Genomic DNA, 15,584 nt, shown 5'->3' on the forward strand with positions numbered 1-15,584 from the left:
CAGAATCTTGTGTCCTGCTTCTTGTAAGTAGTCAATTTGTTTATGTCTGGTGAGACTAAATAGTGATTTTTACCACATCCCTTATAAATGCAACATACTACAGTTTTGGAAGTACAAGTAAAGAATGAATGTCTGATGACCAATGTTTGGATGAGGAGAATTATCAAATTCAATCAACTTACTTAAGAAACCAAGTTCATTTCAACCATTGATCACTTTGGGCTCATCATCCGTGACGAGACCGCATAACTAATGGTTAAGATGATATTGGTATGTCTGTGGCCCTTCGAGAGCGTCTGCAGCTAGCTAGTAACACATTCACCTCCATCTTCTCGGGTCCCAAGCTCCACCCATTCGCCAAAGTCGGAAATTTTAACTCTTTCTGGGCGCAATGATCATCCATTCATTCGCTGTATCCACCAGCAACCTCGGCTTTCCTCTTATCTGCAACTTGTTTCCCGTTGGGGCTCTACCCTGTCTGACACTTCTCCACAGTTGATTCTCCACCAGCAGCGCCTGCGCGCATCCGGTTGAATCATCCTCCCTCGCTTTGAAGCTCCGCCAGTTATCCTTCCTATGTCCCCCAACCCCACAATTTGAACAGGGACTCAACACCTTCACATAGCAACCGGTTTTCTTCCTCATCAATGGAAAGTTTCTTCTTGAGCGGGTCATCCAGGGAAACCTGGGCACAGAACAAAGCTTCCACGTTTATTCATAGCCGTCTCGGCATCAGCTCCAAGTACTGGCCCAACTATGCTACTAAAAACTCTGTTCTGATCATCTTTACTTTGGAAACGAACCACAAAGAAGGAATGCCGTAAATCGATCCCCGCTCCATTAGTCGACTCATTTTGGATTATTCTCAAAGGAGAAGATTCAAGCAGCTCCCACCCCGCAGCGGATCATTTCACATCCATTTAAGCTTGCATTATAAATGAGGAAAAATCGCTGATTGTTTAGATATTTTGTGTTACTCTCTCTTTGTCCAATAGCACAAAACCATTGCAATTTTATGGACCCACATCGCAATTTTCAAGAAATGTTGAATAATACAGATCATAAGATTATTTCTAACTTCTTTTTTATTGGTGGGATAAGATTATTTCTATCTTAAACCATCAAGTAAAGCATGGTTTGTAGCTTAATTAAGCACGACACACATTTTTTTGTGTGTGTTTTTGATAAATCTCACAGATAGACAGATAGATCCCACATGTAATGACAGATCGAACGAAGCGCTTTTGTGTTTTCCGCATCTTTTCACGTGTCGGCCATCAAGCGCGGAAGATTCCTGCAGTACAAAGACAAATGCGGAAGCAAATAAATAAGTTGGAAAATGAGGAAAGAACAACTTGAGGTTGAGTTCAGTGAGTTACGCTTGACTTCACAACCGAGAAGCTGGTCTTCCCTCTCCTTCTTCTTCATCCTTTCAGAGCACAACCCGATTCTCTGGGAGACGCCATGATCGGGCTCTTGGCCTCTCTGTTTCTACTTCTCTTCTCAGCTCTCGCCATCGCTCTCCACAAGCTATGGTGGACCCCGTTTCGCATCCAGAAGACAATGGCCTCACAAGGAATCACAGGCCCTCCTTACAAGCTCATCTATGGAAGCACCCGAGCGATCCTCCAAATCCAGAACGAAGCTTCGGGCAGACCCTTAAGCCGTTCTCACGACATCTTCCCTCGGGTCCAGCCTCACATCTCCGCTTGGACTAGAACATATGGTGAGTTCGCGAAAAAAAAAAAACGTAATGTTCGTCATTCGGGCTTCTGATTTGTGGGGCAAATTATTTGTGTTGGTATGGGACTCTGCCTCGGCTGATTGTGACAGAGCCTGAGCTGATCAAAGAGGTGTTGAACAATAAAGACGAGGCCTTTCCAAAATCTGATGCGAAAGGATTTCTCAAGAAGCTTTTGGGTGATGGGCTCGTGACGTCGGAAGGCGAGAAATGGGCGAAGCACCGTAGGTTGGCGAATTATGCTTTTCATGGGGATAGCTTGAGGGTACAATCTGCATTTTCACCCAGGAAATGTTATCCAATGTTGTCTTTGAATCACAAAAGATGGAATGCTGTAGAGTTTTGAATGAACACAATGAATGACTGAGTATTTGGAAACACGATGTTGCTTGAAAATTATTGGGCCATACTGAAGAATTGAACTGATTTCATCAATGTATGCAAATGCAGAGTATGTTTCCCGCAATGGTAAATAGCGTCCACATGATGCTAGAGAGATGGAAAAATCTACACGGCAATGAGATCGAGGTGTACCGAGAATTCACAGTTCTGACGTCAGAAGTAATCTCCAAAACTGCATTCGGGAGCAGCTATGTGGAAGGAAGACACATCTTCGAGATGGTAAGGAAGTTGTCCTCAATTACGGCCAGAAACGCTCTCAAAATAAGGTTTCCAGGAATCAGGTACTCTTTCTCTTCTTTCTATTTTTCCGTTTGATTGGTCTGATAAGCTAATTGGTTGGTTGTTAACAGAATGTCAAACCAAAACCATACAGAACTTGTCTGAGAATATACCTATACGTTAGGATTTCTATGCATTCTGGTGAACCCAGTTGATATGAGGAGGTTTTGGTTACGTTTTTCAGCAAATTGTGGAAGACGAACGACGAACTTGAGTCCGAAAAGCTTGAGAATGGGATACGCGATGCGGTGTTAGAGATAATTAGGAAAAGAGAACAGAAGGTGAGAGCTGGAGAATTGGATGATTTGGGGAATGATTTTCTGGGACTGCTTGTGAAGGCTTCTCAAAGTGACGATGAGAGTCGAAGGATTACAATCGATGATCTTGTTGACGAGTGCAAGACCTTCTACATTGCCGGGCATGATACCACGAACACCATGCTTACGTGGACCGTCTTCCTCCTGGCGATTCACCCAGACTGGCAAGATGAAGCAAGAAAGGAAGTGCTCGGCGTGTTTGGCAACCAGGATCCGAATCCTGATGGTATTGCCAAACTAAAGACGGTAATTTCCATTCATTCTCATGAAGTTCTAAAATTTGTTCCACTATTGCTGTTGTTTTTGCACGGCGAAATGATTTACATATCAACATGCTCTCCTGTTGCTATAGATGGGAATGATCATAAACGAGTCTCTACGACTATATCCTCCAGTAGTTGGTATTGACAGGAAAGTTGCTACAAAAGCTAGGCTAGGAAAGCTTGTTCTTCCTGCCAACATTTGCGTATACATCCCGAATTTGAAGCTTCACCACGATCCTCAAATCTGGGGCGACGACATACAACTTTTCAAGCCAGAGAGATTCTTTGAAGGCGTTGCTAAAGCCACCAACAACAATTTGGCAGCATTCTTCCCTTTTGGCTTGGGACCTCGAACTTGTGTGGGTTTCAATTTTGCGGCCACAGAGGCGAAGATTGCTCTTTCGATGATTCTGCAGCGCTATGCTTTCTCTCTCTCCCCTGCATACGTTCACTCACCTACTCAACTTCTCACGACCTGCCCACAACACGGAGTTCAGGTGATATTTCACACACTATAGTGTGGAAGCCGCTAATCTAACAGTTTGGCGGTACTTTCATCATTTTTGACCTCACAATATTTTAATTAATGCGTGTTTTATGCAAAATACGTAGTGATGTTGTGTGGATGTATAATCAAACATAACTAACGATCTTGTCAGATTGTCGTGGAAGCATTCTCCATGTAGCATGGTGATGTATGTGCTTAAAGCAAATTTGTACCTTCATAGTCAAAAGTCAAGCTGAACTTGTCACTGCTTAGCATAAGCAATAACGTATTTTTTAGGAAAAATTATCCAAAAAGTTCTAAACATATTATACTGCAGTCAATTCGATCATAAACCTTTTAATTGTATCAATTTAGTCTTAAATCTTTTGAGGATTTTTCAATCTAGCCCATAATCTTTCAATTGTGTTAATTTAGTCATAAATCTTTTAAGATATCTGAATGTTGTGTATCGAAAAAGATCAATTTGGCTGAGTTAGGACCCATGCGTATGATGAATAACTTATTGAACACCTTGTGTATGGACAAAAATGAGCTAGCTAAAGCCTTTCCGGATTTCTAACATTACTCAACAGCATTAATGGACCCCTCGCGGAGCCATAAGTAGCTCTAATGACCCTGCGCTCTGAAATTCTCCCCGCCTTCCTCAACCATGACACCTTCTCAGCCTACCCAGGAAAAGTACTGGCAAGAAGATGACATTTCCCAAAAATGCCGAGACCTCCTTCCTCGCTTCCTCACCCAAAAGGCTGGATCTTCAGCTTTCTCTACCAATACCACGGCTCCGTTGTTGCCCCGTAGCTCTTGAACGGCATCCTCACTTGCCAAGGCCACTTTCAAGCCCAAGACCAGCGTCATCCTCTCACCACCCCCAAGTCTGACACCACCTAATTGAAGGCCATCCTCTTCTGTCTCTTGAATTGGGTTGGGTGTTGGGACCGCATAACAGAAGCCCGATATATTTACTTAGAAATATCGTCAAGAGCGAGCCCCATTCGAGCCCGTCAATATGTCCTAATTAGCTCATAACTCATTAACTTAACTGGATATGTTGACGAGTTTAGAGTTGGATTCTCTCTTGGCGATCTCCCTAGATGAAGGTACGTAACTTTTGTTACATGCTCCTAACAAATTGTATTAGAGTCGATAGTTGATTGGTGCTCCATCCACAATTTTTTCTAGTGGTTGATGGTTGATTAGTGTTGTATCTAGCAATATCACTTAGAGGGAGAGGGGGGAATAGGTAATTCTGAACAATTTTGAAACTTAATGCAAAATAAAGACAATTTTAGAACACAATCTGAATAGAATTAGTAAGAGAGCGTGCAAGTGATCTAACCACAATAATATGAGTTCATGGAAGAGGAGATTGCACGCAGTATTTATAGTAGTTCAGCTTGTTAAGCCTACGTCCACTTTCTCACGATGACAGCCAATTATTTGGATTCCACTAGATGAATCAATAGAGGTTACAAGAGATTATCACTCTCAATTGCTCTTACAAAACCTCTCAAAGATAATATGTTTAACTCGTGAGAATAAGTATGTGAATCCGAATAACTCAAACACTTTGAAATTATATGTTTTGATCTCTCTCTCTTGGTCACCATGGATCTTCTTTTATACTCCTTAGCTTCCAAACTAGCCGTTGGACAAACCTTCAAAAGATCGATCTTCAATCATTGATTGGACGTCATCAATCGTGATTGAATGAGACTGTACTGAAAATATATAGTAGCCATTGAAGTAGAGTCTAAACTTTTCAGATTCAGTCGTCCATACAACTAAATCCTCGGTTCCCAAAAGTAGATTTGATTCAAATAATCAAGAATTCTTATTCCTGGAAGGTAATATCCAATCATAGATATTCTCCCGATCCGATTGTAGGATAATCTTATCAATCAAATATTACAAACTTCCATAAAAAAAAAAATCGTAAATATCGAAAACCCGCCAAACGTGGGTCTTCAGAATTTGTCTGAAAGATATTGCGGAATTTGAACATTATTTAGAAGCAGTATTCAGAAGTAGAGACTCTCCGAATCTGAACAGACTTTGAATAGTAACTTTAAGCTTCAATAAAGTTCTCGCTAACACGTCACGTAAATCTCCGTAAGAACAAGTCTTTAGAGGCCATAACATTCTCCATCAGAACAACTTCAGAAGCAAATACATGACAACTACTAATTGAATCTGAATGTCAGATTTGGATCAATATGAGCTTTTGTTTACTTGTTCATCCCGCAATAAAAGTTTATAAACATCATACACATTCTTTCCGAATAAAGATAGTTTTGTCATAATCAAAATATTCAGAAGGGGGTTTTCTCAACAACTAGGACTCCCGATGTTTGGTGCATGTATCGAGAAAGAAATTTCGTGGCCACGAAAAATTTCGGGGGCAGCTTTCATGGCTCGGTCTAGAGAAAGAGATTAGGGAGGAAATTGGGCTTTGATGGGGATTTAAGTTGAGATGCATTGGTGCAGAAGGAGACTTGAACAACCATTAGATGAAGGGAGTCCAAAGTATGCAAGACATGCTATAACTATAATTTAAGCAATTCATAACTTTATTTAAAATTTTTAAGAGATGAGGCAATAGATAAATATACCGATCGAGGTAAAGGATCTTATTCCATTTTGTGGTAGCTTCACATAATAAAATTACCCTCTAACTTTACAGAATGCCACAATTTGTATTCAATTACAAGAACAAGTTAAATTACCCCAATTGCATCATAGTGAAAGGATCCAACCCAATTATTTGTAGTCAATAGCTCACTGTATGAGTAATTACTGAAAAGAGTGTGACATCTGGATCTTGCATCGATTTGAAGAAGTTTTGTTGAGTGATTTATAAGTCAGCATTCATCATCAAATGGTCACCATTTTGTGTAGTTACTCAAAGTACTCTTTTAGGGTGCTTGGACCAAGTAGATTAGGCTCGGCATTTAATGGTACCATAAGTGGAAAACCCCCCAAAATAGATGTATAGTTCGTAAAGAGACTAGACCCATACTCAATCCGACTAGGACAGAGAGTGATCAATAAGGTGATAGGACTCAGACAAGGCGTGCCGCGTCACACATTAAAAAAAGAAAAAGGGATATTGCTGTTAATACAAGCTAACACAGCGAGTACTTCATTTCTTTAAGTGACGGAGTTTGTGACATCTCAAATCTCACATAAATTGGTTGGGTCATGTTGGAGATTCATAAATCAAAACATACCCTAAACAATCACCATCTTGTGTGCTTATTCTAAGTGATCTTTCTACGAGCTTGGTCCAAATGGATCAGGGTGGGTCCTTACAAGTAGAGACCATCGTACAGGAGCCTTTAATTTCTTTGAATTGTACAATGAATTGCAATAAATGATCATAGTCCCTCGTGCACACAGGCCGAGTAGAGATCCACTCTACTCTAATCATTTCAGAGTAATATGTTCCCGTGAATAAAAGACAATGCTGAGTTGTATAAGTGGACACATTCACTTCTAATGCTTAATTCTATTGGTAAGCAATGTTCCATTGGCTTTTTGAGCTTGGGTTTCAGTTCAATCATGTTTACCATTTTTAATCCTTGTTAGTTCATAATTAAGTCTAATTGTTTAACGAAGATCGTGAAACACGTGTGAGGTAGGGAGATTATGTCGTGTATATCTAGAGAGTGGTTAGGTTTTTGGTGTTCAAGTTGGCACAGTGGTGGCCATTCATCTTGTTCTAATATGGGAAACAGATGGACCTCAATTTACGTTGAATTGGTTGAAAGCGTCTGGGGAGATATTAATTTCTTGCATCTCGGTACAAATGAAATGCAACGTCGTACTAATATTACTTTGGATGACTAAATATTAAAAACATTCGAGTATCAAATAATAGTTTTGACACAGCTTTGTAAAAATCAATCTTTATAAACCTCGGCACTGTTAATTTGTGTACACCACATTAGTCATACGAAAGCATTAACAATGCTAGGAGTATTAAATGTTTTTAATGCAACATTGTTTATAGAAAGACGTAATTACACTAAATACAACATTTAGTGTATAAATAATAAGAGAAACCCAGCAGTCCAATCCTTGACTTCAACTATCCACCACCACCACCTACACCACCGCCGCAACCACCACGGTGCCCACCACCATGGAACCCTCTCAACGTTATGTGAAAAGTACTTGCAAGACGATGTTATGTCGCGAGAATGTCAAAACTTGTTCTCCTCTCTCCCTTCGGAAGAGGACTGGCTCTCCCCCTCTCTCCACTTATACCAGGGCTTCTGGTTGCCCCCTTGGCTCTTGAACAGCGTCCTCGCTTGCCAAAACCCCTTCCAAGTTCACCCCTCCGACACCCTCCTCGTCACCAGCCCAAAATGCAGCACCACCAGGCTAAAGGCCATCCTCTTCGCTCTCTTGAACCATGCCATGTACTCCGACTCCGACTCACAACAACGCCACCCTATCCTAACCCAAAATTCCCACGACCTCGTGCCCTTCTTAGAGCTCAGTCTCTATCTCCAGCATAAGAATCCTGATCTCACTGCTTTTCTGTCCCCGAGGCTCTTGGCCACGCACTTGCCTTATTCCTCGCTTCCATGGTCAGGGCGGACTCCACGTGCTAGCTGATTTACCTGTGTAGGAACCCTAACGACAATTTCATCTCGCTGTGGCACTACTTCAACAAGTTGAGGCCCGAAGAGGAGGGCCAGAATCCGCTCCCGGAGCGCCTCGACAAGTTCTGCTGAGGCGGGAGAGCATGTACGGGCCTTACTGGGACCATGTGAAGGGTCACCACAAGGTAAGCTCGGAGATGCCCGAGAAGGTGTTGTTCGTGAAGTACGAGGAGATGAAAGAGGACCCGAGTGTTCAAGTGAGGGTGTGCAGCTTCGACAATTTGAGCGCATTGGAGGTGAATAAGAGCGGGAAGCTGGCGACTGGAATAGAGAAGAAGTGGCTCTTCAGGAAAGGCGAGGTTGGAGATTGGGTGAATCACATGTGCGCCGAGATGGGGGAGAGGATTGACGGAGTCATGGAAGAGAAGTTGCATGGTTCTGGTCTGAATTTTTAGTACATATGATATGGCACGCTCATTCAACAATTTCGGTGAGATGCTTCAAGGTTGTGATTCTAGTCCTCGTTTATGTTGTAACATTGGCGTTTGCAGATGCTATTTGGCCAACACGAAGTTGGCCACAAAAAAGCTGGCTTGCTTCTCGCTGGGAGCTTGTGGATTTATCTTCTGTTATTGTTTTTTTTTTTAACTCCATGTTTTTCGTTTTAGCTGTGTGAAGCTTCGTGCCATATGGTCTTCTTACCTTCAAAGGAGTTATTTGGCTATGTTAAACTACAAACTTTATTAGTTAGAAGAGATGTTATTTGTAAAGCTTATCAGTCCGGTTTAATTATACTGATTCCCAAAGCTAGAGATCAAAACCACACCAATAACGAAAAGAATCGTATACCAAAACTGACCGCTGAACTACTAAACTCAACTTATCGGTTTGGTTATGCTTCGTTCGTAAATTTTCGGGTTTTTCAAATGCAGAAGCTGTCTATGTTTGGGCAGTAGCCATACCAATGTAGCTTGTTCTAGCAAGCTCACCATGCACATTATTCTTTATTTTGTATTTCCTTCTTATTAACTCAATCCATTTAACCTTCTTATCTTTGCTAATCTTCTTCACCTAAGTGTGTTGGCAAGATGAATTCTCTTTTTTTCGTTAGTGGAACCCCAAAGAAAATTTGTATTTAAATCATCAAACTCATCACGTATCTTAACGGGATGAGAATTTGTTATTCAACAGTATAACATGACTTATATAACCATGTCAATCAATATCCATATCCATAATAGTTCAGTAGAGTAGCATCAACAGACTTGATCATGACAGTTTACCCAATTTTGGAAAGCATACGTCCTTTCCAACCTGTAACCCTAATCTTCACTTTGTCAACAAGCAAATTGAAATCTTGGGTGCACTTGGCCCGTCTTTTTAAAGGAAAATCCAGGTACTTGCCAAAGTCTCTGCTGTCTCTTTTCCGCAAATTTCATTCTGTCCTCAGTAGTCATTTCACAGGAAAAGTTATCTGAGATATGTCGAAATTGACTTTCTGACCAGACATACGACACATTGATTAGCACATCTAAGGCAGTACCGCAAACATTACCTTCAGCCTCAAGAAAGAGAAAGAGATTATTAAAAAAAAAAAATAAGCCGCATTTGTTTCGCGAAATAAGTAAGGTTTTTGGAAAACAAAATTTCGAATGTTATTTTTCAGGAAAATGACAACATTTTTTTGTGTAAGCTGAGACCTGAAAATAAAATGGAAAATATTTTCCATCATTTGATAAGGAAAATCTCATTTGATTTTTTACATCACTGTTTGGTTGGAAATTGTTGATTTCGACCGGCCATCCTACGTGGCATGAGCCAGGGCTAATATGGATAATTTTATTTATTTATTTAACAAAAATTTAGTAATTCGTTTTCTTTTCTTTCCTTTTTTCATTTGCTGGTCACCGGCGACGACCAACGACCGACCCTAGGTGAGGATGATCTCGCCCAAAGCCGCCGAAGCTTGACCTTGCTAGACTTCGATGAGGCTCAGCCTCACTTGTGATGTGCGGCGCGCAGAGGAAGAAAGAAAAGAAAAAGAAAAAGATTATTAAAAATTCAAAAAACACGAGAATAATTAGAAAGAAAAGAAATTTTTTTAAAAAGGATGTGAAGGAGTATAGAGAGGAAGAGTAGGGAAAATGATTTCCTCTTTCAAGAAGGGAAATCATTTTTCCTACTTTTGAAGGTGTTTTTTCATTGATGAAAAATATTTTTCTTGATTTGTTTATTTTTTGTGAACCAAATGCTCAAAAATCCGAAAAACTTTTTCCTGGAAATTTTTTTCACAGGGCCTAAATGTGAAAAATTAGGGCCATTCCTGGATGTTCTAACATGGATCCGATTGCCCCAGTCACATCCTTCCTCAATCCTAGCACTCAAATATTTAAGACAGAATGCAAATACGAAGGTGAAAGAGGATTTCCATGTCTTGTATCGCGACTCTATTCGAACGATTTCAGTATTAAGGATAACATTAGTGGACAGAGAAAGCATGCAACCTATAATAATTGTTGTCCATTTGCCACGGAAAATTACAATCTACTAGAACAATACTTACAAAATCCCACTCTAGTCTGTCATAGGCCTTCTCTAGGAATAATTTGATAGCCATATTTACCAGTTGGTCTGTCCATGGTATCAGGGCTTTCCTCGTCAATTATTGCTTGGTTCTTAGTCCTTCTACCTGGTACGAAGCTTGCTTGGTAAGGCCCGATGAGATCATTCAGATAGGGTTTGACTGGCTTAAGTACATTATAAGTGCCAAAACTTGTGTACGGCGCTCACTTTAGTATCAAAACTTTCAAAATTTTCATTTAAGTATCAAATTTATTGAAAAAAAATCACTTGAGTGCCAAAACTTTCAAAACGATCACTTAAGTATTAAATTTTTTGAAAAATGCTCACCTTAGTGCCAACTCCGGTGAGCCACGTCAGTTCAAATATTGATAAAAAATAGGCCACGGCAAATTTTCGACGAGCCACGTCAACTTAAATTAAAGTTGGCACTGAAGTGAGCATTTTTCAAAAAAATTGATACTTAAGTGATTGTTTTGAAAGTTTTGAAACTAAAGTGAGCACCGTACACAAGTTTTGACACTTGTAGTGTACTTTAGCCGGGTCTAACTCTATACCAAAACTTTGTAAGTGGTATTACAATGACAGTTCCAGGCCCCAAACATCTTGGAATAAGAATGATGCTGGCCTTGTTAATCTCAGAATTCATCCTTTCACTGGAAAAAAAATCTCCTGAATAACTTGGTATTCCTCTCCCCATAATAATCCAGTCAACTCTAGATGTCCCACGGAATGATCATCAACGGTTTTGTGAAGAAAGTTCGAGATGCTCCGGCGGCAACAGTTGAAACCCTAGCACTTCGTGAGGCGCTACTTCACCTGTCAGAAGCGAGCTGTTATGAACTGAAGGAGAAGTCCGATTTGAAGAGTGAGTATGGTGATCTACGGGTGCTGATTCTCTGTGATAATCTATCAAGTGTTGACTACTTATCAGGCGAAGCTCAACCCCATGGGCCCTCCAAGGTTTAATAAAAGAATGTGTGGGCTTGATGACCCAACTTAAAGGTGTGGTAGTAACCACTGTCCATGAGAAGCCAACCGGAGCGCGGATTAGATCGCAAAAGTTTACCGTTTAGGGTCCCTCCCTCTTAATCGGATTTCTAAGCCCCGCAATCTCTTTGGGACGTGTTATGTTTAGATGCATTTTGCGGTTGTTTTCCTAATTTTGTTGGTTAAATGAAGTTAGTATGTTTTCGACCAAAAAAAGAAATGTCAGCCTGCTCACTCTTAAGGGTTTTTTCTTGATCGACCCAAAATTTGCTGTGCTTTTACAGCCAAGGTTCTTTGGATACCAAGGAGCCTTTAAGCATTCTCTGTTTCCTAATGGAAACACGTTAAGAAACTTCATCTTGTTCCAATCTTTAACCTCAATATATGATCCTGGGAGAACAATTTGAGAGGAGGAATGAGACTGATTTAAAGAGTAGGTGCAAAGGAGAAAGCGATACTGGAAGCTTTTCGAAGGGAAAATCCAAGATCAGACATCCAATTAAATATGTCATTCTCAAGTTTGGTTCTTCCTTCGTCATCCTCCCAGTTTCTTTACCAGATATTTTTTTCCCATTATAATTTTGGGAGCATAAGATTAGATTAGGCTTGTTACTGCAAAACAAATACTTGCGATATGACTGTGAGCCACGAATTATCCTTTTTCGTGGCGGAAGATGAGAACTATGTTCAACCTGCGGTCACGAAAATTTAGTTTGGCGTAGATGATCCTGTGTTTCGATGGGCAAAATATTTCTTTCAACCTCTTTCGGCTTTTCAATAAAGGAATAATTTTTCTGGTGAAATTACTAATTCAGTCACAAACCTATTATCGGGTACCAATTTAGTCATAAGTTCTTTAATTTCGACAATATAATCCTAAATTTTTGCGCGAAACTCTACTATATTTCTTTGGACTAATTGACATCGGAAATCATTGACATGACAATCAACAAGTTGTCCGCGTCAGCATTAGGATGGCCAGCGATGATCGGACGCCATGATAACAATTTCCGATGGCAATTAACCTGAAGGATTACATTGAAATATTATGCAAATGTTTATGATTAAATTTGGAAAAAATGAATAAATTGGCATTCATACAATAAGTTTAGAGCTATCAATTTTTTCTTTTTATCTAGTTAATTTGGGGGATCTTGAGCAATCTCTCTTTGGGAGGGAAAATTGGCGCATATAAATGTATTAAGTAAATTTTTTAGAGACTTTGACCTTGTGGTTGGCGACTTCTCATGCACATCATTGACTTTATTTTGAAAACACCAGTTCAGATTCAGTGTTGGATCCAATATCGGATCGAGATTATAAAAAGTGGCTGCCAGACATATGATCCCATGAGAGATCAGCGGAATCCACGCTGCCCTGGACATGAACCACTGAAATAATATTTCAATAGGTTTTCTTCCCTTGGACCTAAAAAAAGTTAAGTGCCCTACCTTTTGATTATTGTTCACGGACAAACGGGTACCTTGCAAATACACTATTCAAAGTTGACATGATACGGATGCTACTTGAATAGAAACTATAAGCTAGCATTTTCGCAAAAGACTAAACCGGGAGTGCAGTTACGGTAACCAGTTTCGTGAGGAAACTCTTTTTCGCAAGTTCAGTCTTTAAAGCGTTAAATGGAATCATGGATCTTCTGCCCTATTGCTACTTCCTCTATCCGAAAGCAGTTATGAACATTCCTGCCAGTAAGGTTGATTTACATCTGTCATTGATTGGCAAAATGAACCTTTCTCGGTGGCAGAAAGGAATATAGCGATGAATTCCTATGAGGTTGAGTGTTCAAGTCCCTCCTTTCACTCCTGGCATCGTCATTTTTTGGTAACGAGTAGAGTTCAAAACGTTCAAGCGTTCAACCCTTCAAGTGATTGTAATCTCCATTGTATTGCTTGATATATAGTAGAATTCGTTGCTGCTATTTTCGTGGACGTAGATCTCTATGACCAAATCACATACATCCGGTGTCTGATTTATTGTTTTGTTTTGTCTATTTTATTGTCTGATTGCTTGCTTCCACACAAAAAACGGTATCGGAGCCAATGGTTGATTAGTGGGCATTCAATCTGTTCCGGTATTTGGTGACTATATCAAGAAAGAAATCTCATTATCGATGCTCGTTTCGAGTGGAAATTGCCATCACGATTAGTCCGGTAACACAAGACTCTGCAAGAAAAGACCATAGACAGTTGGTCCGGAGACGCAAGATAGATATCATGAATGATGCAATACCAAGTTAGGAATTGATGTTTGGCTGATTGTGGTGCATAGTTGCGAGTGCATTCCAAAGATTTGGAGATTTAACTTGAGATAAGTTAGCACTTAAGTGATGGATTTAAAAGTTATATAGCACTTTAGTAATCGTAACAAAAGTTATGGAATTCAAATAAGTGTCAAACATAGATTATGGCACTTAAGTGACCGGAACAAAAAATAGTTATGATATTCAAGTGAGCACCGCACGAAAATTATAGCACTTATGGTGTACTTTTCTCGAGACTTTCTCATGTTTATTTGTTTCCTCCGGCGGATGAACAATCACAAAGTTGTAGAAGCTTGCTTGAAGGATAATCTTCTTTTTCTAATGAGAATTGCTATGATTCGCGTTTGTTGTTTTGTTCCAAGGACCACATGTTTTTTTTTTTTTTTGGTTAACTTGTATGATGAAGATGAGAGAACATGGGGAAAAGTACACTAGAAGTGTCATAACTTGTATACGGCGTTCACTTCAGTGCCATAACTTTCAAAACGTTTACTTAAGTGCCATAACTTTAAAAAATCGTTCACTTGAGTGCTAAGTCGGAGCAAAATCGTTTACTAGAGTGCTATAGTAACTTTTCCGGCGTGCCATGTCGGCGCTCCGGCATGCTACAGTAACTTTTCCAGCGCCCACGTCAATATGGCACTCAAGTAAACGATTTTTCAAAGTTATGGCGCTTAAGTGAACGTTTTAAAAGTTATGCTACTCAAGTGAACGCCGTACAAAAGTTATGGCACTTCTAATGTACTTTTCTAGAGAACATGAGTTGGTTTTCGCCAACTGTTTGTTTGTTTTTTTTTAATCATTGTGTGTCGTTTTTCTTAGTTATTTCAAATCTCTATTTATTATGAATTTTGATGTTCTTCCTAATATTCTTCCTAGTGTCAAGGCTGGAGGCTCAACACCTGGTCCGGGTTGGACGAGAGGAGGATGCGGAATTTACTGAGTACATAATTATTTTCTTGCGCACCGTACTCTACTTGATTCACGGAAAATGAAAAGTTCATAAAATATTTAAAAATAATAATCATTTGTATCGCTTACAAAAATGAATGAACGAAAAATATTTTATTATTCATTAAAATGTTTAGATATCAATTATTGTCAATAATGAAAACTTTTTTCATTGACTAATTATTTCAAGAGACATAATAGACTATTTTTAAAAAAATCAAAATTTTCATTTTCGCTAAACAAATGGAGTCATTTATTTTTTATCGACCTTCCAATCTATTATTTGCACGCACTAATTAGTGATTTCAATTTTTTCTATTCAATCATCGAGGCTGGATTGCCATTTATAAGATGTTGGGTCTGTCACACCCCGACTCTCGAGCTCACGACATCCCTACTAAAATTGCCACAGGTCCTAAAAGATAGCGTCTCGGGCAGGTTATCGACCTTTGTACTTACGGCACATGCGGAAACGTGAACTCTCCAATCAACGTACAACATGGGATAGTAAAGTAGGAAATAGACGCGAAAGTCATTCACGAAAGACAATTTTATTCATAAAGCCAAGCATATGAGTTTTAATCCTACGAAGCTACATAAGGCATAAACAACCCCATTCTTTGGGGCGGCTCACTAAGACCTAAAAAAAGAACACGGTCGGGTAA

At 39.8% G+C, this 15,584-nt stretch overlaps 1 protein-coding gene and 1 pseudogene across 1 annotated transcript; both read left to right on the forward strand.

The window, feature by feature from the left end:
• Positions 1-1,441: 1,441 nt before the first annotated feature.
• LOC115756648 (cytochrome P450 CYP749A22-like) lies at positions 1,442-3,520 on the forward strand. Its single transcript, XM_030696512.2, has 5 exons — positions 1,442-1,750; positions 1,834-2,006; positions 2,192-2,424; positions 2,607-2,985; positions 3,092-3,520. Exons 1-5 carry the CDS (start codon positions 1,465-1,467, stop codon positions 3,518-3,520), a joined length of 1,500 nt encoding a protein of 499 aa, XP_030552372.2. The 5' UTR covers positions 1,442-1,464.
• A 639-nt stretch (positions 3,521-4,159) lies between these two features.
• LOC115756660 lies at positions 4,160-8,572 on the forward strand (annotated as a pseudogene).
• The last annotated feature ends 7,012 nt before the right edge of the window (positions 8,573-15,584 follow it).

Source organism: Rhodamnia argentea, chromosome 6 (genome assembly GCF_020921035.1).
Source record: "Rhodamnia argentea isolate NSW1041297 chromosome 6, ASM2092103v1, whole genome shotgun sequence".
Lineage (NCBI taxonomy): Eukaryota > Viridiplantae > Streptophyta > Magnoliopsida > Myrtales > Myrtaceae > Rhodamnia > Rhodamnia argentea.

What these genes read in the sequence shown, in the direction of transcription:
- LOC115756648 (XM_030696512.2), top strand. Translation starts at nt 1,465, where the DNA reads ATGATCGGGCTCTTGGCCTCTCTGTTTCTACTTCTCTTCTCAGCTCTC. An exon ending in GTTCGCGAAAAAAAAAAAAC is followed by an intron (nt 1,751 to 1,833) that starts GTAATGTTCGTC and finishes TGATTGTGACAG; the next exon opens with AGCCTGAGCTGATCAAAGAG. An exon ending in TTCATGGGGATAGCTTGAGG is followed by an intron (nt 2,007 to 2,191) that starts GTACAATCTGCA and finishes ATGCAAATGCAG; the next exon opens with AGTATGTTTCCCGCAATGGT.